The 26856-nt window shown below is 54.7% G+C and overlaps 8 protein-coding genes across 8 annotated transcripts; 5 read left to right on the plus strand and 3 right to left on the minus strand.

Moving 5' to 3' along the window:
• Window positions 1–368: 368 nt before the first annotated feature.
• Window positions 369–1175, plus strand: NCS54_01263900 (Hypothetical protein; the record flags this gene model as incomplete). Its single annotated transcript, XM_053157866.1, has 2 exons — window positions 369–714; window positions 772–1175. The coding sequence occupies exons 1-2, from the start codon at window positions 546–548 to the stop codon at window positions 1173–1175; spliced, it is 573 nt and encodes a 190-aa protein (XP_053013841.1). The 5' UTR covers window positions 369–545.
• A 131-nt stretch (window positions 1176–1306) lies between these two features.
• Window positions 1307–2118, minus strand: NCS54_01264000 (Hypothetical protein; the record flags this gene model as incomplete). The annotated part of the gene is made up of 2 exons (XM_053157867.1): window positions 1307–1617; window positions 1674–2118. The coding sequence occupies 2 exons, from the start codon at window positions 2116–2118 to the stop codon at window positions 1307–1309; spliced, it is 756 nt and encodes a 251-aa protein (XP_053013842.1).
• Window positions 2119–3605: 1487 nt separating this feature from the next.
• Window positions 3606–4943, plus strand: NCS54_01264100 (RRM domain-containing protein; the record flags this gene model as incomplete). Its single annotated transcript, XM_053157868.1, has 5 exons — window positions 3606–3657; window positions 3826–3934; window positions 4002–4348; window positions 4402–4866; window positions 4918–4943. The coding sequence occupies 5 exons, from the start codon at window positions 3606–3608 to the stop codon at window positions 4941–4943; spliced, it is 999 nt and encodes a 332-aa protein (XP_053013843.1).
• A 1780-nt stretch (window positions 4944–6723) lies between these two features.
• NCS54_01264200 (Sec39 domain-containing protein) lies at window positions 6724–9597 on the minus strand (the record flags this gene model as incomplete). The annotated part of the gene is made up of 3 exons (XM_053157869.1): window positions 6724–7825; window positions 7875–8031; window positions 8085–9597. 3 exons carry the CDS (start codon window positions 9595–9597, stop codon window positions 6724–6726), a joined length of 2772 nt encoding a protein of 923 aa, XP_053013844.1.
• Window positions 9598–10003: 406 nt separating this feature from the next.
• NCS54_01264300 (Hypothetical protein) lies at window positions 10004–10571 on the plus strand (the record flags this gene model as incomplete). The annotated part of the gene is made up of 2 exons (XM_053157870.1): window positions 10004–10142; window positions 10216–10571. The coding sequence occupies exons 1-2, from the start codon at window positions 10115–10117 to the stop codon at window positions 10569–10571; spliced, it is 384 nt and encodes a 127-aa protein (XP_053013845.1). The 5' UTR covers window positions 10004–10114.
• Window positions 10572–11311: 740 nt separating this feature from the next.
• NCS54_01264400 (Hypothetical protein) lies at window positions 11312–12883 on the plus strand (the record flags this gene model as incomplete). Its single annotated transcript, XM_053157871.1, has 3 exons — window positions 11312–11531; window positions 11586–11952; window positions 12004–12883. The coding sequence occupies 3 exons, from the start codon at window positions 11312–11314 to the stop codon at window positions 12881–12883; spliced, it is 1467 nt and encodes a 488-aa protein (XP_053013846.1).
• A 463-nt stretch (window positions 12884–13346) lies between these two features.
• Window positions 13347–14848, plus strand: NCS54_01264500 (Hypothetical protein; the record flags this gene model as incomplete). Its single annotated transcript, XM_053157872.1, has 3 exons — window positions 13347–14049; window positions 14110–14184; window positions 14247–14848. 3 exons carry the CDS (start codon window positions 13347–13349, stop codon window positions 14846–14848), a joined length of 1380 nt encoding a protein of 459 aa, XP_053013847.1.
• A 7862-nt stretch (window positions 14849–22710) lies between these two features.
• Window positions 22711–23541, minus strand: NCS54_01264600 (Hypothetical protein; the record flags this gene model as incomplete). The annotated part of the gene is made up of 1 exon (XM_053157873.1): window positions 22711–23541. The coding sequence occupies one exon, from the start codon at window positions 23539–23541 to the stop codon at window positions 22711–22713; it is 831 nt and encodes a 276-aa protein (XP_053013848.1).
• Window positions 23542–26856: the final 3315 nt, after the last annotated feature.

The following is a 26856-nucleotide window of genomic DNA, read 5'->3' on the forward strand; positions in this document are numbered from 1 at the left end:
AAGTACCCGATCTCCCCAGCCTAGGAGTCAAGTCAGAAGGACTTGTATGTGTCGACACGTGGAAAGATCATAAGAAGGGTGATATGATATGCCCCTTCATGCCATTGTCACAATGACTGAGGCGCTCAACGTTGTCGTGGCGGCGTGATGCTGGCAAGCGAAAACAGGTGGTGGGCCCCTTTAGCGTCAACATACATGTCGAAAAGGTACATTAACTGTGTGAACTAGAAGTGCAGGGACTTGAAACTCAGGTATCGGCTTGGGCTAGGTTGCCATGAGCCTGTTCCCTGCCCATTGTGGCTTCAATGCGAACTCCGGTCGCACCGCCACATGACACAAAATAGCTCCCTAGCACATTCGCGGGGCAGCTTTTCTTTCCACTACCATCTTACAGAAGAAACACCACGGTTCCACGAAGGCACGAGGTTCAGCTTTCCAACAGCCTATACATTCCCGAGGAGCGACCCATTCCTATACCAATACCATACTCAGTTGCTTGGGAGCACGCAGGGTTGGTCCCAAACGGCAACTCCTCCCCTGTCAAAATGGCTACATTTCGCCGATTTCGACCCGACGATGTGAACAAGTTCTCAAAGTGCAACCTCGATCCGCTCACCGAAACATACGAGCTCAACTTCTATCTCCAATATCATGCAAAATGGCCGTCACTCTTCCAGGTTTGCGAGGACATTGATGGGAATATAGTTGGATACAGTGGGATTGCTCTTGGGCGTATTAGATCGCTAGCTCGATGCTAATCTTGGTTTCTAGTCATGGGAAAGGTTGAATCCTCGCCAGATGCCTACAAATTCTCCGAGCATTACCTACCGTGGCACGCCCACATAACGGCCCTCACTGTTGCCCCAGAGGCGCGAAGATCTGGCATTGCCAAGATTTTGACCGACCAGTTGGAAGTTGCGGCTGATGCAGAAAACGCCTGGTTCGTGGATCTATTCGTCCGGAGAAGCAATGAGCGCGCCATCAAGCTTTACAAAAGCCTGGGCTATAGTGTTTTCCGCGTGGTCAGGGACTATTATGGTGACCATGCGACTGACCCTACCCAGTCAAGCGAGGATGCCTTCGACATGCGCAAGCCGATGAAGCGAGACAAGGACCATCAACACATTCGGGATGACGGAGAGAACCATGTGGTTGATCCTGAGGATGTGTGGTAAGCGCAACCCGATACTCGATATTCCGTTCCCGATATTCCAATCAGCCTCGATGCGTCATTCTCCTGCCCACGACGCCAGCTTTTCCCAGGACTATCGTGAAAGTGTTGGGACGTAGCTTTCATCAAGGCCGTTCAGAGCCAGGCTCCGTCCACTTCATACACACTCCCGCTCACAAATGTGCTCTTCGGGCCAAGAAGGAAAGCTATGACATTGGCGCATTCCTCTGAGGTTCCTTGGCGCTGGAAAGCACTCGGCTCGTCGAACGCAGCGTCATCTGGTCGACTGTGAATGTCCCAGGCCTTCTTCATCAATGGTGTATAGATAGCACCTGGGGCGACAGCGTTAACGCGCACTTCCCTGTGACCATTCTCCTTTGCAGCCGCTCTTGTCAGCCCAATTACGCCGTGCTTGCTGGCATCGTATGCACCATGCTTGGCGAATCCTGTTCACTCTAAGTCAGAAGGGGACAGGTATTGTGTGGCAGTTGGTATGGCGCACCCTTGGTACCGTGGATAGATGAGACGTTGACAATGGATCCTCCGTCCGCTATCCTGCGCAGCTGCGCTCGCAGGCAATACATTGTTCCAGTCAGGTTTATGTTGATGATATTGTGCCACTCGTCATCCTCAAGGTCGGATACAGGTCGAACGCCGTGATGCTTGCCAATGACACCAGCCACGTTGGCTGCACCGTCAAGTCTTCCGTGTTTTTTGAGAGTGTCGTCTAACCAGCGTTCGACCTCGGCTCGCTGAGATATATCAACCCGGGTAGCTGAGAACGGGGTCCCTTGCTTTCTGAAGTACGAAGCTGCGCTCTCTCGGGCATCGGGGTCGATGTCAGCGATGCTCACAGTAGCACCTCGTTGCGCGAGGATCTTGGCCGTTGCGAGACCAATGCCACTGGCTCCGCCAGTGATTGCATAGACCTTCCCTATGAGCGACATGAAGTACGGTACCGTTGAGAGTTGTGGTGTGCTTGTTGTGAAATACACTCGTTGGTAATCAAAGTAGGAGGCGAGATGTGAGGGATGGCTTCGCTCTATTCGGTCTTATATGCGGCCGGGATTCGTGGGTCGGACCCTTGGTACCCGAGCTGCCACCCCCGCAGGAATAAATGAAGGTTGATTGGGGGTAGACGATGGATAATATGGACGCATTTCCGGTCTCCGTCGCACACTTCACATGGTAGTTCTCATCGGCGGTATTGGAGGAAACGGTTGGTCTACCCCTAGCTCATGGCTAGCTGGATAACGGTCCCTTGTCTAGACAGGAGGTGCTGAACCATATATGCTGCAGCACTTGGCGACAATGTTTGACTATTTGGTAGATCATAGATATTCGTGAGGCGATTCGCAACTCGTTATTACTGTGCCGTTTCCCTTATGGTCTAGGTAGTTGATATTAGGCTAATAACTGTGTCTCTCTAGGGTAGGCATGACAAGTCTATGAAAGCCAACACAAGCACGACCTGGTTGAATTCACATCGTCCTCTCTCCTGGTATGTATGCTGTGACTTCCGTGCGATCACCCCTGGCTTCTTTCACTTTATAGGAATGGCGGGGCTCAAAAGTGAGCGAGGGTGGATAGGATGTTCTGGGTGCTTGTTCCAAGTACCCGATGCCACGAGCGATCTGTAAGTTAGCCAACAACGGTGTCAAGGAATCGAAGACAAGCCCACCCATACGCAGATTAGTATCCGGAACGAAGAGGGACTTCATCGGCAATGGGTCAAGGATAGGCTTTGGACCAAAGCTAAGTGATGTCGAATTCGAGGCAGTCATCAACCAGTCTGCCAGTCAATCCGTAGCATGGAAGCTCGTCACTGGGATACAGAGTGGCACAGCCACCTTTGCACTAGCCACAGCACTGACGGCTGGCTGGCCCTAGCACCTGTGTTGACTGGAGACACCATGCGGGTCAGTCCTGAGCATATCCTGCGTAGCTGGTACCTACAGTGTAGTGCAGCCCCCACATATCCTCAGGTACCATTACAGAGTTGCCTCGCTGACGGCACCAACGAAATAATTCGCCAGTTGTCTGCCTGTTTCCCCAGGCGGCCGTCATCATCCAACCCTTCATCCTCCTCCCCCATGCCCCATTTCGAGCCTTCTCTTCGCCATCCGTCATCACCTGGCCCTTAACTGTGTGCCTTTCAGGTTTTCTTTGTTCTCTCAACGCGCCCGCTCATTTAGAAAGCAGCCGGCGAGCTTCTTTGTTACCGCGCGCTCACGCCCTTTAATATTAGGCTTGCTGCACCTTCCCGAGCCGTTCCTTTTCCCCTTCTCCCCAGCGCCGACTTTTTTTTTTCTCCCTTCTTCTTTCAACCTCACTCCCACCACACGGCTTGCGATTGAGCTATCGTCAGCCACCGCACCTAACCCATATTCGGCTTGATCTTCTATCTGGCTCATCTCCAAGAACATCTGTCGAGATGGCTACCACCGCTATGGACTACGAGGCTGCTAATGGCGATCGATACGAAGGTTCGTTGCCGTCCATGCGGCGCGTTGCGGCGACGCGTCCGTACCACACAACCGTTGCTTGCCCATCTTGCATCACCGCCACCCATCGCCCATCATTTCGATCCTTCCTCACATCCCATCGACCAACCAGCTTCGCCATGATTCACAAATAGCTGACCCAAGATTCAGATGAGGCACCTCGCTACGAGCGCGACAACCGAAGCGCTTCGCCCCGTCCCCGTGACGACAACGAGGGAAGCCGCCGTCGCTCTGCATCGCCCGGCGGCCATGGCGACAGGTCAGTTCCCACGCTCCTCTCGACCAACACATCGACGCCTGCTGATAGTAATTTTTTTTTCTCGCAGCAACATGAAGGATGTTTCCGCTCCCCGAGACGATGATGATGGTGCTGTAAACCCTGGCTCTAATCTCTTCGTTACCGGCATCCACCCTAAGCTCACCGAGGCCGAGGTCTCCAAGATGTTTGAGAAGTACGGCGATGTTGAGAAGTGCCAGATCATGCGCGACCCTCACACCAAGGAATCCCGTGGCTTCGGATTCGTCAAGATGGTCACCTCCGAGCAGGCCGAGGCTGCCAAGGAAGGCCTTCAGGGCGAGCAGATCGAGGGCCGAACATTGAGCATCGAGAAGGCCCGTCGAGCTCGTCCTCGCACCCCGACTCCCGGCAAGTACTTTGGTCCACCCAAGCGAGGTTCGTAACATTGCATAGCTACCTTTCGTTGCATTCTGTTGACTTGACACCAGAGCCCCGTCCCCGATACGACGACCGCCGACGTGGTGGCTACGGTGGCGGCGGCGGCTACGGCCGCGACGACCAGTACCGCTACCGTGGTTACGAGCGCAACTACGAGCGACGATACGAAGACCGTGGCGGCAACTACGGCGGCCGCGACTATGACCGTGGCTACCGTGAAGAGCGACGCTACGAAGACCGTGCCGGTGGCTATGGCGGCCGTGACTACGACCGCGGCTATGACCGCCGCGACCGCGATGATGGCTATGGCCGGGACCGATATGCCGGCCGCGAGGATCGGGATCGTTACGGCCCCCGTGGAGCTCCTGGCGGCTCCTCAGGTGGTTACGAACGTGAGCGATACGACCGCCAAGGCGACCGCGACGCCCCCCGAACTCGAGACCCAGCTGCCGGCGCTGGTGCTGCCGGGTACAGCGAGTCTGCCTCTCGTTCCGAGACGCGCGACGCCTACGGAGGTTCGGGCTACTACTGAGTGCTGCCTTCTATGTATCCGCTAATCCTGCCAGGCGCCCCCGACCGCAACATCCAGTGATCGCATCACCGGCCTTTACTATTGCCTGACTGATCGATCAGTCGTCGGAGTCACGACTCCTCTCCTTACCTCTCCTCACCTCCCTGTTTTGCTCGTGCGCTTTCTTCTGTTTCTCTGTTTTTCGTTTTTCTTTTCCTTCCATGGACGACAGCAGATCTAAAATCAAGCTCTGCTTACACAGGAGTTTCGTGTGATTGCGACAGTTAAGGGATTGGAATCAAAAAATGGGTACTCGGCCTGCGTCACTTGAGTTTCTTGTTGCTGGTCAGTCTTGCGGCGACGAGGTCACAGAAGGACCACATTTGGCAGCTTCCGGATCATTGCAAAATCAAACACTTCATCAGTCATCCATCGCGTCTATCGACGACTACTTGATAGCATTGGCAGCACAGCATCAACCAGATGTCGACGTCGGCCTCATCGGTGAATCCCGTGGATCTATAAACACAACATACATCGAATGCGGTTTTCGTTACTCGCAGCCCCCCGTGCCGTCTTCAAAACACACAATAATGGGCTCTGCGAGTCGTCGCGACGGCGCAACTCTGAGCGGGTTCTGGCTCTGGATGCTGCCCTGCTCGCCTTGACTGACATCCTTTTTTTTTGTCTCAGACATACCCGTAAATATGTCGCCCATCGCCAATCAATCACCTATCGCTGTAATCAACTTGACGCCATGCAACCTTAAAATACTTTTGAACAACGCCATAGCTGGAGTCATTCGTCGGTGAGGGTAAAATGCGAAAGGGGTGAGTTCGTTATTGTTATGCTCGTGGGCTTCTCAACAACTCTACGTCACCGAGGCCTGCTGAAGCATTCCTGTGCTGGGTCTTGACATACACTGGACCTCCCTTGAAGCATCCCATCGAGATGCAGCTGGAAACATGCCAATTGGTAAGGTCTGCAGGCCGGGGACTTTACTGACTTAAGTGCCAGGGAGAATCCCTTGACAGCGAAGCCGAAACAGTGCGGCCCTTCTACGATTCACCACACATGGTGGACTTGGACATGGCGATTACTTGGCTGGTTCGTTGGGCATTTCTTCACCCTCCATCGCTCAGAGGAAGCCGTGGTAGGCTTTGCTTCCTGAATTAGGCGGCGTCATGTACTTCCACCCGCTTGTTGTCTTGAGTGTTTGGTTGCAGTAGCTGTATTTCTGCACGGTGAATTGCTGCATCCAGTGATGCAATCAGACGCCGGAATCCTTTGCCTAATAGTAGTTCCAAATCAAGATAATCTTTATCAAATGCGATTGAACCGCGTGAGTCTTGTGGGAAGCCAGACTTGACCATTCATCCTTGTACCTCTTGTTGATCGAAGTAGGAGGCAACCTCGTGAGGTGCTTTGGACTCGCCCATAACATCGGCATATTGTTGATTCGAGTTGCTACCATGGAGACGTGCATTGTTTTGCATGTTTGTCTCCATGTATGCCTAGATTTGATAGATTTGGTCAACTGGCACCATGTTCAGTAGAACTGGCTGCAACATAAGCCCTTGCCTTCGGAGAACCGCACTACGTATCAATGTGAAATGCAAGTCAAACAGGCAGCGACAACTGCCCTCGGCGTAAAACCACCGTTTAGTACATTTAATTACGTTGGTACTCATAGATCATTACGTCTGCCATGAAGGCAAATTCTTTTCTTTTATAGGTAGCAACCCCTTGAAGCTTCGAGAGCTGGGTCTACCATCAACTTCCACCGCTTCCAAGTCCCGTCCACTCGAATCGCACCATATCGTGATCATCGCCAGAAGAGCATATATGCCACTCTATCTGGTTATTGCTGGCTACTTCCGGATCGAGTTGGATTAGCTCCAAGAAGCCATCCAACACCAGAAACAAGGGTACCCGTTGCGGCTTCCCTCAGTTGGTCCCGCTTTCTCACCCGGTTATGATCGTGGCCTTCTGTATCCGATGCCTCATGTTCCGGTGCTGTCTTGTCTGAAGCGAAGGAACTCTGCAGGGAACCCTGCAAGCTGGACAATGACGTAAAGTTTCTCTGCGCAACTCGAGCTGTAGCCCTTGAGAGATCAAAGAGGGACATTGGTTCTTCCTCAGCTTGACGAGCGGTCGCACTGGCGGTGATGTTGCGGGGCGGATAGGCCTTGTCTGGGTCTGGAGTCTGAAATGCTCCTGGGAGGCCGGATAGATCGCCGGCAGCATTCCACGCGTCCTCCTTGGCAGCCTCTTCTTCGATGGCCGCGTCCAACTGCTCTTCACAGCGGCGGAAGGTTTTCAGTACTTCTTGAAGCTGAGGGGGAGGCGCAATACGCAGAGCAGTAGCAAGGCATTCAATGCGCTGCTCAAGATGGCGGATCTCAGGGTTACCGCTCGCCGTTCCAAGATGGGTTGGTTTCTGTGACCTTTCGGTGCGAACGTATTTTCCAGCATCTAGTGCTGCCTTCCATGACCACTCGTCACTGAAAATGGAAGACCGGGATTCGCTCTCGCTACCATGTGTGACTCCAAGACGACTGACCACATACGAGTATGCCGTTTCGAAGTCGTCCTCATGTAGAGCGGCTTCTATACACATGGCGACAATGCGCTTTTCGACCATTGATCGGATGAGATCTTGGTCATCGGGTGTTGGTGACTGCTTCCCCCGAATAGTATTTGTAGGCAAGCCGGCATTGACCATGTTGTTGCCAAGCTCGACAAACTCTTGTAGCCTGGTATATGCTTTGGGGTTCTGCTCTAGAACCTTTCCAATGATGGAAACTGGATCAGAGTGCACCCTGAGGACAACTGGACTGAAGGGCTCGCCTTGTTTGAGCACAAGCCGGTAGTCACTAAGGGCATGTGTAGCCCTGAGCAATGCCTCAATCCGTTGTCTTGCTGGATGAGTCTTGTCTATCGTCTTAGGAAACGCGCCGATACTGTTTCTGCTGTTAGCTCCGCTCTTCTCTACTGTAATGCACAGCTTACATCTTATTGCACTTCTTCAACCCCCCTCTCGTCCGATTGGGATTGGACGCATTGTCAAAAGCTCCAAGAGCAGAGTTCTGCACAGTGTTGAGTAGTACTGACGCCGACAGTGGATGATCCGGCGTTGCTTCGTAGAGGGAGTTTGCAAGAGAGTACCCTAGGAAGCGTTAGAAAACGAAGTTGTCAATTGGAGACATTTATGTAACTTACGCCCACTTGATAGCATGGCTTTTAGAAACTCCGTCTCGATATACTCTACAGGGACATGTCCAAAGATGCCCCGTATAGAACCATTTGCTACAGGGCCAGGTTCATTTCCCCAACTGTGTAGCCAGAGGACTTCCTGTCGTGCTCTAATCCAAAAATCATCATCATTCTTGGGCGCACGGGCAGAGAGTGTTCGTATCAATCGCCCAAGTTCGGACTTTTGGTCCTGAACGTCCTGGATGAATGCGAGATCTCCGGCCTTTCGGACCGTGCAGGGAACACCGGACCGTGTTAGGAGGAAGGCACTTTGGATCAGGACAGTAAGGAGGTCAATTGACTCTTCCTTGGGTGTTGTCAAAGGGTTTGAGGGCTGTAATAGATCGTTCCGCAAGTGTGCTGAAGCCTTTGCTCCATCGAAATCACTGGCATCAAAAGGCTGAACAGGCGCAAGAGCTGCTACTGTCGACTGGAGGTTGCCCTCGGGCTCCTCGTCTAGGAGAGTCTTAATCTTGCTGCACATTTTGTATGCCCCCTCTAGTGCATCAACCTCGGAGTCGGGAATAAGGTATGCTGAAGCCAACACAGCTTTGGCGTATGTGCGGTCAAGGTACTGCTGCTGGTTCTCCTGAAGCCAGGCACTGGTTTCTTCTCCTAGGTCGATATCTGACGGGCCATCCCACGACTCGATCGCCCTCAGCGCTATCTTCCACGAGCCTGAAGCCTGCGATATGAGCCACTCGAGAGTTTGCTCCCAGCCGGGGCAGGACAATTCCAATGCTGCACCAGACTCGCTGGATGTGTCCTCGTTGAAGAGATCCCGCTTCCACCTCGTGTCGTTGTAAAGCCATGGTCCGATCAAGCCCCTTAAATCGCGACCAATTAGGCCATACTCATCATCCGCGGCGCCAGTCTCAGCAAGCAGGTACTCGACAGCGGTCCGATCTGGAAGATTCTCAAACTCGAGAAGCGAAAATCTTGCCTGTTTTTGGGGGTAGTATAGATGGTTTCTCCTCAGTAGCGGCAGGACCGTTGATATCATCCACGTGCGCATCGATGAGGCATGGTCGAGGAACGGTACGAGTAGATCTGGGACCAGAGAGAGCATGCCCGCCTCTTCGTCCATCCTATAGCCCCTTGAGAATAGGAAGGAGATTAAGGGGTCGAAATCGGTATCTTGGGGTACATCGGGGCCTTTTAGCGGCAGGAGATGGAGTTTCTTTATCTTTCTTGAAGCTTGCTCGTCCGAGAGGCTATCCACGGAAGAAGTGTCAAGTTGGTTGTCGGGTGTCGTTTGCGACAGAGGCTCGCCCGAGGTTATGGCATGCACAAAAGGCGCATAAATCGAGGGACTGACGGTTTCGGGAAGGTACGTGAGAAGAATTCGAAGTATGAGTTCCTGGCGCAGAATAGTGCCATGTTGGGAGACGAGGGAGGATAGGCTTTCAAGGTCGGAGATGGTCGCGAAACGCACCGCCAGAAGGACCACCTTTGCAGGAGAGGGCGGGAGACCAGCCATGGCGAGAATCGAAATGTGCTTCTTGATCAAGCCCGAGAAGTCCCTAATGGTGCCGGATTCGTTAGATTCACAAGGGTTTGCGGCGTGCTGGCAGAAGAAGCACCCCTTCGCATTGAATCCGACGTCGTCATGTGGTTGGCGACAACTAACAAAGTGGCAGGTCCATGATAAGATAGAGGCGTGGTGGGACAAGTAGCTCCAGCCACACGTTGCTTCCAAGCTGTCCCTGGTTTTGTGTCTCAATGCGCCACGGATGGCTGAGGCATTTCCGGGGTGGCAGCACTAGCAGTCGTGACCGAAATTTTAGGGATGATCTCATATAACAAGAAGTATTCCCAGTTATCTCTCCAGCCTATCCACTCATCCAATCGCCGCGCAGCGATTTGCTACACTCGTCGGGTGAACTCATGTGCCGGAACACTTGACGACTGACACTTCAAGGTCGGACAGACGCGAATTAACGACAACACATCGCCCGACCCGTAACAAGCCTCGATACATACTCAATTGGCTCAAGATGGCGTCGGGATATGGTCTGAACGGCGGTAAGTTCGACATGGCGACACCGGTATTCAATTTCGAGCGGGCTCGAGCTGATAATTGCACCTCGGTCTTTAGGCGTTGGCCGCTGCTTTCCCTTCTGGCAGGAGGTTATGGGCTGCTACGTCGTCAACACCTCGGCCACTGACGACTCGGGCAAGAAGAAGTGCGGTTTCGCCCTCGAAGACTACTACGAGTGCCTTCACCACAAGAAGGAGGTAAGTTCGGGGCCGAGAGAAGCCGGTGCATTCGGCACCGTGGGACAGGAGATTGACGATGGTGCACAGCACGCCCGAGCCCTGGCAATCCAGGCTGCCTACGCCAGAACCGAGTCTTCGACTGCCCGAGACGACGCGCCGAGCGTTAAGCAAATACGGAACCTGGGACTCATCGATAAGGAAGAAGACACGAAGAAGGTGTTGGGGCAGAGCTAGACGGTGGAATGAGGCAGATGTGATAAACGCATGTGGGAGCCACTGATGTTTTCAGTGTGTGACCCGCATCGTCTGTATATGATGATGGAATAAATCTTGGTTCAATTCACCTGATCCAGCCCGATTTGTCCTAACCAACGACTGACGACTTGAAATCATCACGAGTGCCGAGAGCAATGCTTGCTGGGATATGAGATGTCGCGCTGTTTCACTACCTGCCTAATGATGCTCCTCAGCCCAAAAATTGTCCGGCCGAGACCTCAATGGGTATCTAGCTTGGACGGCAAGGAATTTAGAGATGAGGCCATCCAACGTTCCTGGGGTGTCATCCTATGATCCAGAAAGTGGTATGCTGATATACATGAAAGCTGCCGTAGGCGGCCGAATGCCGTCCACAAAACCATGTACATGATTAACTGGCCCGCAGTAATATGGGAATCGAAACAAAGTGTTTCCTCGGGAGGGTGCGACATAGCCTATCCCATTTTAATCCTGTTGGCGGAGTGCGCAATGCATGGGCAGGAAGTGGTGTATGTACGGCTGGTGGCAGCTGGTCGGCAGTTCCTCCTCCAAGACTGGTCGGCTTTCTACCTCCCACGTTTTCCAGCCATCACATCCTCCTTTTCTCGATCCAGTTCGCACGCTGACGAGCTTCTCGAGCCATCTTTGATCAATTTGTATAGCCTCGATTTGCCGTTGCTCCCCTTTGCGGGTTGGTTCGAACAGCCAGGCTCGCCGCAATGCCCTGTTTTCGAGGTGTTGACATCTCCATCATCGCCCAACCCGGTTCCAAAAAGCTCCCGGAGTTTCCTCATTCAGACGCTTCTTCGGTCCGCATCTTGCCACCAGCCGATCGCTCTTCCGATCCGACCAGCGCTGGCTCGGCCTCTCCTGGTGTAGACTCGCCGCATATCCAGAAAGCCAGCCCTCAGGTCTCTGTTTATGTCCCATCCGTCCCAGGCAGGTCGCTCTTTGAGCTCTTACTTAACAAGGGCCCTCTGACACCAGTTGTAGGCGCTCAATTCGGAATTCATTACTCGCTCAGCAAGATACCCGAACCACCATGCTACCTGTACTTCAAGATTTTTATGAACGGCCGAAACGTCACCAACTGTGGAGTAAATCCTGCTGCCCAGGCCTCGGGCTCCATCACACGCTCTTTGTGTGAGCCCAGCGACCGATGGCACTACAAAGAGAACGGGGTATTGCACAAAAGAGAGGGTATCGAGGCACGTTGCTTCTACTTCCTTCCGACTTCGAGCAGGACCTCCGTGGCAGATGACGGCGGCCTCATCGAAATTCAGGTTTTTCGAGCCAAGGGCCGCAAAAGAAGGTCGCCTATACTGGGAAAACACCGCAATCAGGATACCTATGGCATAGCGTTTGTCTTCGTATGGTTCTTCTCTGAGTTTGCGAACTAACATCATGGTAGAACACCATCAGGGGGGCTTGTAGAGTCCCCTGAAACTGCCTGCTACTACGACTGGATTCTGATCGACCCCAAGGAGTTCCCATTTGTCTCGTTCCACTTTCACTACCGCTCTTGGGCTAATCTTTGCCAGCTGAATCTGGCACCAGCTTTCACGGAACTGGGCGAGTTCCCTCTCTTGATCCAGCGGAGCCCGCGCGGAGTCACATCAGGACTTTCGACCCGTGACCATGAAACAAAAGGCCAGGAGTCGATCAGATCCGAAGATGTTTGTGACCAACATGCAGACACTGATAGCGATGAGGGTCTTCTCGATGTCCTATCAAGGCTAGCGCTACCACCCAAACCACCAGGTCGTCCCCTCTCAGGCGAAGAGATTCCCAAGTTGGCACCACCAGGGGGTTCTGCTCGCCCTCTTCCAGAAATCCCGATCAAAAAGCCAATGCCGAAGAAATCTTTCGAATCATGTACACCTTCTATTACGCCATCTCTTCTGCCATATATTGAGGAAGAGCCAAGCGAGGTCGAGGAGGAGGTCGAGATTGGCCTAGCAAAGTCGATACCCGTACGATCCGAGTCTCTTCGCGGCAACAAGCCCCGACCACTCAAGCTAGCTGGGCTTGGAAGCCGTCCAGAGCCACTATCATTGTCTAAAGAAAGAATGCAGCCTACTCTTCGCAAGTCGTCGGGTTTTCCAATCAAGACCCCTGGCCTCGATCACGGCCAGACCTCTCGAGAGTCCACGAACGGCAGAAACAACCAGGGGTGTCAAGCTCAAAGTGAAATGGGATCCGAGATTGTATCCATCGTCACGGAGACAGAGAAATCTTTCAAAACTGAATGGACCTTGAGCGAAAGCGAATGGATGAAAAGGGGTCGTTGATTACATGGCAGAGATATGCAGGGTGTTGCGCTTCGTCCCGTAAGACAAACAAATTCTTAGGAGGTGAACAGCGGGCAGTTCATGGGCTTCCTTGGCAAGGATTACGACTACGATGCACATTTGTATGAGCAAAAGATGTATAATGATCTTGAGGTTTAGCTGGAGTGCTTCAATCTCAAGCAAGCGCTCAAGTTAAAAACTACCTAATGGTAATAAAACGTCACGGTTCACCTTACCTAGCTTTCAGAGCAGTCGCTACTTTCCCGTTGTTTATCTGATATATCGATTGCCACTGGCAGCCCAGCAGCTGGCAACAGCTGGCAGCAACTGGCAAGTCCTGCTCCCTCCTTCCTACTCTCTACCGTCTTGGGGTGACGCCCTCCCTTCCGTTGATTTGCACAAACCTTCATTCACCTGTCGAACCCTAGCAAATAGTGAATGCCGACATCACGACACCATTGATATGGCCGACTCTGGCTTGCTGCGGTTCCTTGGGGCCAACAAATCTCGCGCCCACGGACTATCGTCACCTCGATCCGAACCTGCTCTCAAAGATCTTGTCAATATGAGTCAAAGAGACACCGACGCGCAAGCCCCTCCCGATAGGCCAAGCATGGCACGCATGGCGAGCTGGCAGGGTTTGGCCAGCGCCGAGCAGGCAACACCGAGTGCTTCTGTTCCTGAGCCCCCGGTCGTCGAGCCAGACGATGTGGACAAGCTGTTCATCAACGCAAGTCAGCAGGTCTGGCACAATCCATCGATGGATCAGATAGCAGGAGCTTTACGTGCTGCATTGATGACGAATCCTTCAAATCAGCCACTCTCTGCTGAGTACCGCCCGCACGTCTTGTACCTACTAGAAGGGTACAGCAACATCCACCACAAGATTGCCAAACTCGAGAGAGACTTAGGGAATACGCAGGATGTACTTGAGAAACAAGCTCAGCGACACGACACCATTGAGGAGCATTGGATGGTTCAAGAGGCGAGATACAAGGCTGAAGTCAAGCGTCTTGAGCTGGTCATTCACGAAGTGTCCGGCAAAGGCCTGCAGGCTGTAGCGCTGGCCAGAGCCGGCAGCCTCATTAGACACAAGCCAAGAGCTCTATCCCAGGAGGGAGTAGCGCTAGGGGGAGATGCAGCCAATGACCATTCTCCAGGCAGCAGTAAGTGTTCGCGAAGTATTCTCATTAGAAATGTCATGTGCAAACCACTTACAATACCAGCACCTGGGGGCTTGCAGCACAAAAGTTCAAATGAAGTATCACACGGCGGATTACGAAGCCGGCCTGGCACGATCCGTAAGTATCTATTATCGGCATCCAGTTGGTTGTACAAGTTAATGCTAACGTGTCACAAACAGTAACACGAAAGCAAACCATAGACATCAGCAACGAGGTCAGGCTGAGTAGGCGTTTCCGACGACTGGATAAAATTGCCCTGAAGAAGCGCGCTAAGGGAACTTGCCGGGTAGACGAAGAGAGTGCCAATCACGGAGAGACCTACGACGAGCAAGGCCGAGCCGAACAGCCTTTCCGGAGAGAGGCCGGCTCCCCATCAGGTACAAGCTCGTCTGGTGTTGGTGATGAACCGCCACAGGAAGGCAAAGCCAAGAAGAAGCGGCATTCCGCCGAAAGAAGAGTATCACATGGTGCCGGTATTGACGGTCAGCCTAAGGCCGCAACGCAGACGTCGCAAAACGACAAGACTGCAGTACATGAGCCTAGGAACGATGACCAGCGGGCGCGTGGTCATTGTCGCCAGTTCTCGTTCGTACCTGGAGACGATGGGGCGGCAGTGAGGCTGGCAGGCACAATGGCGTCACGAAATACCGCAATAGCTCAGGAAAACCCCGAACAGACAGCAGCGTTGGATGAACAACCGAGGCCACCCCTCTCGACAAAACCGGATGTCGAGATCGGCCGAGTGGATAAGGGCAGCAGAGGTCCTACGGCCGGTCACTGATGATACCACCGGAGCCGCGAGGTTTAGAGGACCCAGCGAGCAGGTCTCGTGCCGTTCTCAAACCGGACCTGGAGCAATTCGACTCCGTAGAGCGGAATAGTTGGCCATCAGTCGAGAAATCCGGACAGCGAGGCTGGGACGAGCATTCTTGGCAGCCAGTGAGTGACGGATATGCGGCCTTGCCGAACGAGAACAGAGTTTCTCACAGTGGTCAACGGTGAAAGTTTGTTCGAGGGGTGAGGCCGAGGAGGACCCATCTGGTCACAGGAGGGGTGCCCGAGAGGTGTTGCGGCGATGAACGACGGCAGCGTGAATCCTGATGTTCCTGACAGCGGACGGCATGGGTATCCGCAATGGGGAAGTCCGGGGCAGGCAGGTTTGGCAAGACCGAGGGGCGTCGGGTTGACGAGCTCGACGGAAGAAGCAAGGCGTGTGGTGGCGGACGTGACACGGGCACAGCGGGCGAGACGGGATCTAGCCGTACAAGACAAAGACAGGTTGTTCGTTGAGCAGAACGCGGAGGAGATAGGCTAGACAAGCCCGGACCTGCCTGTCATGAAGCACAAGACGCCGGTGCCGAACCTTAGACGAGGCTCAGTGTACTGACAACCGTCAGAATTAAGGTTAAACTTGGAGCGGCTCTAGGGTGGCGCACAGTAGACTCGAGGACAGGAATGCTGTTGGCGTTGGTTTTCCATGTGTGCTGAATCGAGCGTTGGTGAATCGGCAGCGGGAAGGAAGGAATGTGACAGCCACTATTCAAGGAACCCACCGGTAGGACGGGAAGATTGAGCGAACTTGTCCCCTTGGCTGAAGGATGGCGGGAACAGCTAGGCTAGGGCAGCTCGTCTGCTGGCAGAGCTTGGTAGGCTGATAGGGCCTGGAGTCGTGCGCGAGACGGATCGTGGAGAGGTAAGTGGAATCCATGATTCGTGCACATTCTGTTCTCCCACCTGCCCCTACCCCTCATCTGATCAGTCAAAGAAAGTAACATTCCCTTGCTTTCGGTTTTTCTCCTGTTAGGAGTTTTTTTTCCCTTAGGATGATCGGAACCTCGTCGGCGTTTTTCTCTTGAGTTTGCCGAGCCCGCATATTGATGAAGGCAGCAGTTTGGACGCTCAACAACGGACACAGTTGGCGGTTGATGCGTTGGTCCATGAGCCAATATGCAAGTGTGTTTGAACACGGATGGGGATGGCTTCACTAGCAGCGATCGAGCCCCAACGTCTGTCGAGTGGAGGTTCAGCTCGGAGGGGGGTGTGAGCTAGTTTTGTCCAATCAAGGTGCCGGGTACCTTGACAGCCCCAGGCACCTCGAACGGGGTGATGACTAACTAGCGCCTGGAGCTGGCAGCGGATCGCGCGGCGCCCCCTCCCCTTCCCTTCCCCGACCCCCCGAACGACGATAAGCGAGAGCGCTGAACCCAGATCCCCGGGTCTTCCACCTCCTGTCCGACGGGAGCCATCCATATTCGTCGCGAGAGGCTCGCTCCCGTCCCTCTGTGTTTTGCTTCCCCCAATCGCACCCCTTCCTGCCTTTGGTTAGGGCAATCGAAATGGAGGAGCCATCGCTTCAACCGTCGAGCAACCTGTGTAGGTTTCCCATGATCTGACTTTTCCCGTCCTTTCTTGTTGTCGGCGACCATTAATTGAGGCGCCTGGCTCAGCAAGGTTGTCGGGTTTGGCTGTTGGGGCTGGATGCGATCCACGTTGCTGGGGATCAGACAGTCCCGGCAACAGGTGCAGACGGTTTTGTGGGAACGACGACGGACGGACGCGACAACGGGAATGGGAACGGGCATGAGAATGAGAATGAGGGACCAAAGGGAGGCGGAATGCGTGCGCCGCGCGTGTTGCCTCTTGTCGCGGGTCTAGACAGACGCCTCAGGGCCCGGAAGCATACAAAGATTTGTCATTGATTAATTTTGAGGTGAGGCATGGAGATGGATGTTGGTTGCACGCGATGGGGGGCACAAGGTTTTGCGCAGTGAGCGTGAGCGACACGATGCACCCAGCCGTGCGCGTTCTCGAGGCAAGTGCTTCCCTGCTAAAATGAGCAAGACAGGGAAGAGTTACCGTGTCTCGATGTTTGTCCCCATCTCAGGATGGATTGGATGTGCATTGCATGGCATCACATTTGCCAACTGAGTTTTTGTTTCCTTCCTTTTGCTTCGCTGGTGGTTTCGCCTCGTCGATCCATGACCGTTTCATCAGCAACACCACCACCCGCGAAAACGCAGCACAAAGTCAAAAAATTAAGGTATGGCGATGGCATCGTCAGGAGCGAGGATCCAGCAACGATTTGCAGCACGCAAGCAGCCGTCAAGGTACCACCGGTCCCAACCAACCTAATCCCCCTCCTGGCACGCATGACCAGAGGGAAATGATGAGCGGCAACCAGATCGCAGCGGCTTGCGACGTCGTCGTGACGCAAAAGGACAGCCATGGCTTGGTACCGACGGTGCACCAGGGACGGATGCGACGTCGGGAGATAATACGGGTACGTACTATGCCACATGCATTCTTGGGGTTGCACGATTGAGATGAGATGAGGTGCAACAGAAGACTCCCTGGATACCCAAGATTCGGTCTGAGACCCTCGCAACGGGCCTTGCCAGAACGACCCTCCCAGCTAGCCTGCCCGTGAGGAAAATTGGACAAAAACGGGGTAGCACGATGCAGTCTCGGAGGGGCTCAAGGTTGAAGCAGGGGCCGTCGTCCAACTAGAGCGCGATGCTGGAGGGGGAGTGACTTTAGCCAACGGTGAGCGGGAGCGGCAGTGGACCTCGTAGCCTGATCCATGATCCATGCTCTTGATCCAAGACATTGGCATGGATGGACATCCCATCCGCCCAGAGACAAAATAACCCGTGTGTGGCTGGCCCCGATGGAGCAAATAGCGGCATGTTCTAACCCGCAAGCAGTCGAGCAGTTGTAGACAGTTTTTCAAATAGTTTCAACCGTTCAGCCCAGGGCCTCGAGGGGACGGCGACGTTGGTTTGATGACTGATCAAGGGTCTCTGAGTCGTGCACAGCTTCAAGGTTTCCAGTAGCGAGGGACTAGCCCGCCAGCCAGCCAGTCAATCAACCCGGCAGGGAGGCGAGCCTTCTCTCAGAACGTCCAATACACCATCTGCATACCCACGACAGGACCGATCCATCCATCAGAATGGATCCGATCAACAACGGCCATCGCCCATCGACAGCAAACCCAAGCCAGAGCGTCTCCAGCACAGGCGCCAGAACGGTGGAAGAACCAGGGAAGCGCAGGTTTGACAGGGGACGACAGGGTTCAAGGGACGACGGCGAGCAATCAGAGACAAGGAACGACCAGCCCGACAGGGAACAGGGCATGGTTGCTTTGGCCCGTCGGCAAATCAGAGGTTTCAACGGGCGGGAGGCCAAGGGCGACACAAGGCGACAAGGAGACAAGGGGCAGCCCCCGAGGCCGAAACGCAACGGGCGCCCGAAATTCTTCGGGCACTGGCACCAGCCCCAGACACGGGCTGCCATCGTGACGTGACACTTGCAACCAGGTAGGCCCCTGGCGATCAGTAATCGTGAAAATAAAGAAACCGTTGAGACTGCCCTTCTTCTCCTCCCCATGCAAGTGCCAGCAGCCCCCTTGTCATGTCCCCTGTCGTGGAATTTCGGGCACGCACTCTCAGCGATGTTCGTCGGTGCGCCATCGTCATAGGGATCGATCTTGGGAGCGACCGACGACAGACCGACCACGACGAGGGTTGGGGGTGTGCAGGGCAAGGGCATGAGCGAAAACAGAAGCTGCTGGATTGCTTGCAGAGGTTTGGGGGGACAGAGAATAAACTCGTTTAGTTGAAGATCGCAATTGAACAAGGGAAAGTGCGAAAGGGGGCGATGTTTCCCAAAAATCGCATGTCGCCTGTGCATGCGATTTACAGATGCTGTCAGGGATTGTCGTCATCGAGGCTAGAATTGTCTCTGTTGGTGATGATGCTGCGACGACAGTAACACTAGCAGCTCTCCCACTGGGTCCTGGCCTGACAATTCGATGGAAATGCTCTGCCAACATGTTACGAGAAACAAAACGCATCTGCAGATTTATCCTTGTGGTTGTACGTTTGCGACACCATTTTTTTCTGCTCGCCACCTTTTTTCCCCTATGTCGATCTGGTGCGTAGAAACACTGGCTCGGTTCTTCTTGGTGTTTCGCCCTCCCGTGTTTCGTGGTCGTCATCGGCAAACGTCTTAGTTTCATGTGAGAACCCCCCCCCGAATGTCATCGACTGCACACCAACATCCCTGTCTAGGCCTGTTCAGCTTCAGTTCGCAAGCCAGCCTCATCGGTGATACTACCCTGTACGCGCACCAAATTTCCAGGTCCCCTTGGTTTCGCCCATCCTTCACCGGCCGAGGGAGTCCTCGTGCTGTGATTAGCAGCAGGTCTTCATTTGAGGCTGGCGTCTTCTTTGATTGCGATGCCTATCCATCTTTCCTTTTGGTTGCGCTCTTCGCTGTTGTATCATCTTATTTCATTGCTAGCCCCAGTTAACTCACGCCGCTCATTTGCCTCTGGCACCCTAAACTTGACCTATTGGCCAATCAATGCGACTTCGTATCCTGGCAAGGGTCCTCTGTGAATACCCAAGCAGCTACCCATCCACGCCTCCCTGAGTGCAGGACATCCCCGTCGTTCAGGTCGTCAGGGTTCCATCTCCCGCAGCCCCTCCCTCCCTGGCAGCCGTTGAGGATGTGCGAGGCTACGTCGGCGTTGGCTGGCATTGGATCTCGAGCGTTACATGCATGCACCGCCCGAACAGGCATCGAATCCACGGCGGAATCGCCGTCGCAATACATACGTAACTGAGGACGCAGAAAATAGCAGCTGTGTGCAGCCTGACTCGGAGGGAGGGGAGCACAGCAGCACAGCATAGCACAGCGACGAGTTTCACACGCCGTGCGCATGTGTTTGCATGGTGCAACGCCTAGCCAAGAACTCGAAACCACCATGCGCTGACCTGCGTCAAGCTCATCGACAAAGGCTTCCGAAGTTGTTCGGACAGTCATTCTCATTCTCGCACGGGGACGTCATAACAAAGGGCCGTTCTACAGTTACAAAGGTGCCATCGACAAGAAGGGAGGAGAACATGTAGATCCCCCATCAAACCAGATCCGCCATTTTTGACAAGACATGGATCGTGCGGTCGCTGGGACCGAAATTCCGCAGCGTGATTGGATCCTGGGCTCTCGGAAGATTCGACATCCAGATTACCCTGGTCAATCCGTCGGATCGGGCCAAGGAGCACCGCAACGTTGCGGGTGAGGCAGGTCAAAGCAAGACCCCAAGACCCAAGACCAAGACCAAGACCCCAACCCAAGGGCCCGTTGACTCCCGTGCCGTGCCCGCCAGGTGTGTCGAGTGCCGAATCGTGAGATTAACCGCCCTCATCGAATGCAACCAAACAAGGGAAACACCGCTAGCCAGAGACCTCATTTGCTGGCTGGCCTAGGGCTGCTTTTTTTCTTGTCTCTGAACGGTCGTGATGCGCACCTGCAGCTCGCATCGGTGGCGGTCGACGGTTCCGCGCTGCATCTCACCGCAGGCTGGGAGACCCTTAGACCTGGATCGGGGTGTTTTTTTCAGCGTGAAAAAGCAAAGACGATCAAGAATAGCCAGTCTAATCAAATCAACCGAGCTGGATAGAAAAAAAAGAAAAGCAAGCAACCGAGCAGGCACAGGGGCGTGCAACAGGGCGGACTGAAGAGACAAGAGGAGAACAATAAACAAGGGAAGGCCTCTCTTGCCCCCAATAGAAGGGAGACACAAGAGATCCAATACAGAGCAGACACCGGGGCTGGTAACGGTTCCCCGATCTCTCCACCACGAGACAGCGAATGCCCCCTCCCCTCCATAGCCGCGCCCTTGGGCACCCAAGAAGGGTTTGCGTTGACGGATGGGATCATCGTCAGAAGCCCGCGATGTCACCTCGTTTTGCTTGCACTTCCCTGTTGGGCCTTGTCTTCTGCCAACTCTGGACTAGTATGAGCTCCTAGAGCAATAGAGCCCCTTGTTCGGGACGCTGTCGAGCCGGTAGATGCATCCATCAATCATCGATCAGTCATCCGCGAATCATCCCCTCACATTCTCTCGCCAGTCGAGTAAGCCTGACAAGCAATAGACAGCAAGCTGACGAGACGCATGGGGACCCATCCACCCAACATCACCGAGACAAACAAGCCTGGCCCGGGAATCAGGAATCCCTCCCGCTAGCAGCAAAGCGTAAATATGCCACACCAGCACCCTAAGCAGCAAATCAAAGCGCCATCCCCGGTGGAAGGGGTCCCTATTGGGTCCGAGCCGCTCCGGGCGCCAGTCCGCCGTTCTCCTTACCGCTAGGGCCGCTGTCTGGGAAGCCAGACCCTGCTGAAAAGCAAAGCAAAGGGGAAAAAATATCATGGCCGACGCTGCTTGGAGGCCCAAGCCCGTAGTCGACGCCCCTCCTCCACCGTCAGGTCGGTCGTAGCTGGCGTTGGCGCGATGAATTGATGGAGCTGGGCTGGCCTGGGCTACTGGGGGCCTTGGCTGTGGACGCATGGATTGGATCCCAGATTCAGCCATCTTTTTGATGGCGGACCAGGGGTGCGAAATCGAGATTTTACATCTGGATCTGGCTCATGACAATGCAGTCCTCGACCCTCTGCAGATCGACGTCGATCTTGTGTGCGTGCGTGTCTCGGTTTCTCTGTCTGAGTCTGAGCCCGAGCCTACGTCTGCGTCTCGTCTGCATCTGCAACTGTGCATGCGTCTCAACAGCCATTCACCACCGACTGCTTACTTCCTGTCTCTACCCATATTAGGTTGCTGCTGCTCTTCCCGTGTCCCCCGCTTCTGACAATGCATTGGTGGGTCGACGCCAGAGAATCTGTCCAGATGTGATGAAGGCCTTGCCTGCAGAGATTGGCACGCAAACAACACGACGGGCACAACTCTCGGTTGGCCTCAACTGCCGTGCCTCCTCCAAGACAAAGAAAGATGCAGTTGTTAGCTAGCTAGTTAGTCTCGTAATTCAATCCTATGGATTTCTTCCACCAAGCATATTCCCAGGCGTCCGGGCATGCTCCTTGCTCCCGCGTCCCCATCGAGCGCCATCCTCCCCACTTACGCAGCTGGTGTCCTTGCTACCTATCGGCTGCCACATTCCAGTCTCACTTATCCCAGCTAGTTACTCAGTTAATCGATCGGATTGCCCGCGAGACAAGTCATGACAAACAACGACAAATCACAAATTCTTCCCTGTACGGTTGGAACCGACGGACGCCAAACTGGAGCCGCCAAGGCCGCCTGGTTTGCTCGAGTCCTCGTGGAGCCACATGCCGCTCTCAACGACTGGAAAAAGTCTCATCTGGGTGAATGCACTGTGGTTTTTGCTTCACGGCCGGCAACGGATTCATTCAGTCTTGAAGGTTGGGGAAACTTCTCCATCTGGGGGTATTGATTTAACTCATTTAACTCGTCTTGAACACTCATCTAGCATAAAATAAACACTCCTGAAACGCCTTGTTCGCCCCGGTTGTACAATTGCTCCACCATGGAGACTTAGCCGAGCCCTTCAAGTCACCAGCTCCTTGCCTGAACGCCTGGTATCTCCCTGATGCCATTCCCAAGTGCTTCTTCCTTGTCCTCCAGGTCATACCGCCAGTTTGGCGAACCGCCGTGGAGGAAAACCAACGCCGAAAAAATGAGGCCACCCAATATATAGCTGTCTGTAGGAAATCCGATTTTCCGTGCTCCGTTACATGCACTCGCCCAGATCGGTGATTGTGATGGTTTGCGTGCCGTAGTTACACCAGAGCATGTGCTGGGTGTGCTCCGACTGATTTAGTTCATCGCAGGAGAGAAGCCAGCTTCATTCGGGAGTCCTGATCCGATGGCTGCTGTCGGGTCTGTGCTTGCGGCTGCACAGGCGAGTTGGGTGCGGTAGGCAACTGCCCTTGAGGAGGAACAAATTGATGCTGTTGGGGCTGGCAGTCCATTCGGTCTCCAAAAGAGGGAGAGGCGAACTCGCTCAGGCTGGGAAGCTTAGAACCAGCTGGGGCGTGGAGGTGGTGAGCGTCCCTGATCGGCGGCAACTCGAGTGGCATGTGGAGGGGGATGTGGTGACGTCCGGGCGAGGTGGTGTAGTTGGAGCCTGCATCCGACTCGGCGGACTCGGAAGTGCAGGGCGATGGAAGAGGTGCCTCGACCCAAGGCACGGGGTGGCGGTGGTTTGTGGCCGTCAGAGGCGATAGCTGTGATGGCATGGATAGGCCTGGTGTCGAGATGGAGAGCGAGTGTCGGGAATGGGCGTATTGCTCATCGTAAGGCTGAGGGTTACGCCGACGATCCATTCTCTTGCGGCGGTTCTGGCTGCCATTCCACCAGTTCTTGACAGCATTGTCACTTCGACCATTGAGGCGGCGAGCGATCTCGGCCCAACGCTTTCCAATCTCCCGCACCAGCTGATCGATTTGGGCGCCCTCCTGAGGGGTGATGGGCTCGTGGTTAAGACTCGGCTTCAGGTTTTGGTGATAGCGCTCGCGGCATTGCTTGGGTGTCCTGGATCCAAGGGTCTGGGCAATTCGTACCCAGTTGAGGGGGCCATGGGTGTTGACAAGCTCCATCAAGTACGCATCCTCGGCGTTCGACCAAGGACCTCTCCGGTGACCCATCGACATGATTGCAAGACTAGTAGGCTGTAGTAGTAGATGGAAAGATTCCGAGTCGGGATGCCCAGTTGAACAGCGACCCAGTGGGCGAGTGGGAGGATGTGAAGTCGTAAGCGAGGAGAGATGTCGGAAGATTAAAAAGTGTAGTAAAGAAGTGTGTTGAAGACAGTTGAGAATGTTTGATCAAGCGTTGAAGAAGGGTGCGTTGATCTGAGATTTGTAGATATAGATGATGGGTGGGTGAGGGGGGAGTATTTGAGGCTCTGGAAAAGAGATCTTGACTCAGAAGGAGGGTTGTGAGGTGATGAAATATCCGTGGGAGACCTGGATGGGGCGCGGCTGGGCCCAACGTAACTATGGCATGAAGTGCAAAGTAGTATGGGGAAAGCAAAAAAGTCGTGACACCGGGAGGGGGTACGATGGGGAGGCCGATTACCTGCACCCCCCAATAACAAACTTTCTCGATCTGCCACCGGGATGCCGCTGTCGAGATAGATGTGCAGCCCATGGGTGTTTGGGGCAGGTAGCGCCCTGGTAGGGGGCGTGCAGGTGGAGGCTTCTGAGTGACCCGGGGGTGTCAAAGGCTATTGGCAGGGGGGTGGGGTAGGGTGTCAACAAGCCCAGGACAGAACCACAGGGACAGGGGCCACTGGGCTACAGGATTGGATGGGCGTCTCGACCCGCCGCCGTCAAAGCAACACTGACTGACTTGACGGGACTCTCGAGACGGGGATGGGCGTGTTGATTCTGGAGCCCGGCCTGGGTGGTTGGCTCTTCCTCCAGCTACCTGCCAACTGTACCAAGCTTCGCAGCAGGCACCTTGACCGGATGCGATGAGCTCCGACAGCTATCGTTGTGGCATCGTCCAGGGCCCAGCTCGCCTCAACCATCGACCAGTGCATCGTCCGAATCCCAGGATCTTATCCGCCGGGACCACCTTTTTGGAGCCACCTGCTGGTAGTCGACGCCTCCAGGAACTGACAGAGTCCCTTGCCCTGATGAACGCAGGCCGTCGTTGCTGTCGCAGACGAGCGACATGCCCTCAGCCTGCGTGCGGTGCGGGCCCCTGAAGAAGACGGGACGGGGTGGGAACTTGACAATAGCACCTGGGTGATCTGGAGCCGCTTTGCGACATCTACACTGTTGGTCACATACACGAGGAGCCACGCAGGTAGATGATTGACTTGACATGCACACTGTCTTTTCACGGTATTCGTAGCCGCAGCCCTGGCAAGCTCTTCGGTGCGACAAGGTGCCTGACTTTCTAGGAGGATGCTCATCCGAAAAGCGAAACAGCAACGCGGGTGTTCCCAGAAACCCAGCAGCTGGAGGTTCTCCCACCTGTCAGATGTCTCAGGCAGTGAAGTTGCGTTGCCCTCTTGCAGACGCCTCCCTCGCGACATCACCCTTGGACTCTTGCCGCTCTCTTTGTTTGCCTGTCTTGAACTGATGTCGAGCTGCAGACGGCGGTGGGTCTTTTGGTCCCCGAGCCTTGTGCCTCCGGGCTTGTCAACGAGCCTCGCGCGTCGTCTAAATCCGGCCTCGAGACTGACATCTCCATCAAAGGAAAATAGATGTATCATCGGTCCATCGTGGCCGGACCTTGCCGCCGACCCAAGCCACCAGAGTCTGCCTCCAATTCCAGCCTCTGGCTGCTCTCGACGACCCCGAGTTGCATTGGGTAACGAGCTCGCAAAGTAAGGTTTGATACGATATCGTCAACGACGCCGCTGGCTCTTGATCCGTCCATCCATCTGCCCGTGAGCTCGCCCCCCACTGGGTAATTGCCATCTAGTTAACCCCTGTCAATCGAATTGGTCCGGCAGACGAGGTGACGGGCCTTGCTCGGCCGTACATCAGTTCTTGAGTGTTAAGCTTAGAGAGGGAGAGAGATTGAAAGACAAGCTGTAGCTGTAGGTGGGTGCTACACCCACGATATCACAAACAGGTGATTGACGGTGTCGCCCTTGGAGTTACAGTAGGCACAGTAGCTCTGGGCAGCCAGCAACGCCCTTGGGTTGCAGGGCTGCTCGTCACTTTCACCGTCACCATCGCTGTAAGCGTCAGTGTCGTGGGCCTGTGCAGGGACGGCGAGCGGGGGGTCGTGGCCGGGACCAGGGTCTGAGGCAGGGCGATCATCGTCAACGGGTGGCTGCTGGCCTGAGCCATCTGGTTGGGATCGTCGGAGTGAACGACGGATGCGTAGTCAGCAAGGAGGAGATGCCGGCTGATCGGTGGAGGTGCTTCCGCTTCCACGTCGGTCCTTCTGGCATTGCGCCCGCGCGCATGGGAATGGGCAACGGCAGGTGCTGCGCAAGGCAAGTCCGTTGCTTAGGTAGGTAGGTAGGGCTCTCCGAATTCGTTCGGCTGCCTCATCTTTCCCATGGCGCTCTTGATTGAGTTTTGCGACGGCGGGCTGGAATGACTGACGGATAATATTGATGGGCAGAATTGCCGGGCCCCTGCTGTTGCTTCCACCGTCAGCCGACACCTGGCGGACCCTCTCTTGCCCTCTTTTTTTCCTGCAAGCCTCAGGCCAACAGCGACCATTTCGACCTGACTCACCTGCTCACCTGTCGTTACACCAACAAGCCTATCAGCGAGGCACGCTTTGGATCAGCCAGGAGGGCACGATGCTACGCCCGACGGACGAAACAGGATGGACTCGAAATTGCCAAGGTGCAGCCAGCAGACAATCGATCCTCGGACCCAACGCATTGCGTACTGCCCCGTCCTGTTCTGTACGCCGGAGCATTCATTGATGCACGCAAAGCTGGGACGGACCCTGGCCCCGCGCAGCGCAGTGCTGCGCAGCGCTGCACCATTGTCGCATCTCTGTCTCTGCTACGTCACTGCCTGTTCACCCAAGTTTACGGAGAGGGCCGTCTTGGGCCTGGCCTGGCCTGGCCCTCGCCTCGCCTGGGATGGTGACAGAGCCGGGCCCGTTGAGAAATGACGATGGACGGTAGAAACGAAACGAAACAAAAACGCTCTCGTTTAAAGGCAAAGATTGACCAGGGAGCCTGTCTCGCTCGGACATCAGCCCACGCTTTCTTGGTAACAACGCATAACGCACAGGCACAGAATAATCAACAAGTCATATTTTTACAGCCGGCTGCCCATCTTCTCGGTGACCTTTCACCGGCCTGGGAGCAGTCAAGGGTTAATGACATCTGACTCGCTTGCCCTCGCTAGGTGACATTGGCATTGGCATGGTACGCGGTGACCGGCGCAACCTCCGCCAAACGTGGACTTGGTCCCTGGATCGATAACGCTTTGAGCTGCAGCCTCCAGCTCGCTGCCCTGTATCCGTGTGTGCTTGAC

The sequence above is a fragment of the Fusarium falciforme genome, chromosome 10, assembly GCF_026873545.1.
Source record: "Fusarium falciforme chromosome 10, complete sequence".
NCBI lineage: Eukaryota > Fungi > Ascomycota > Sordariomycetes > Hypocreales > Nectriaceae > Fusarium > Fusarium falciforme.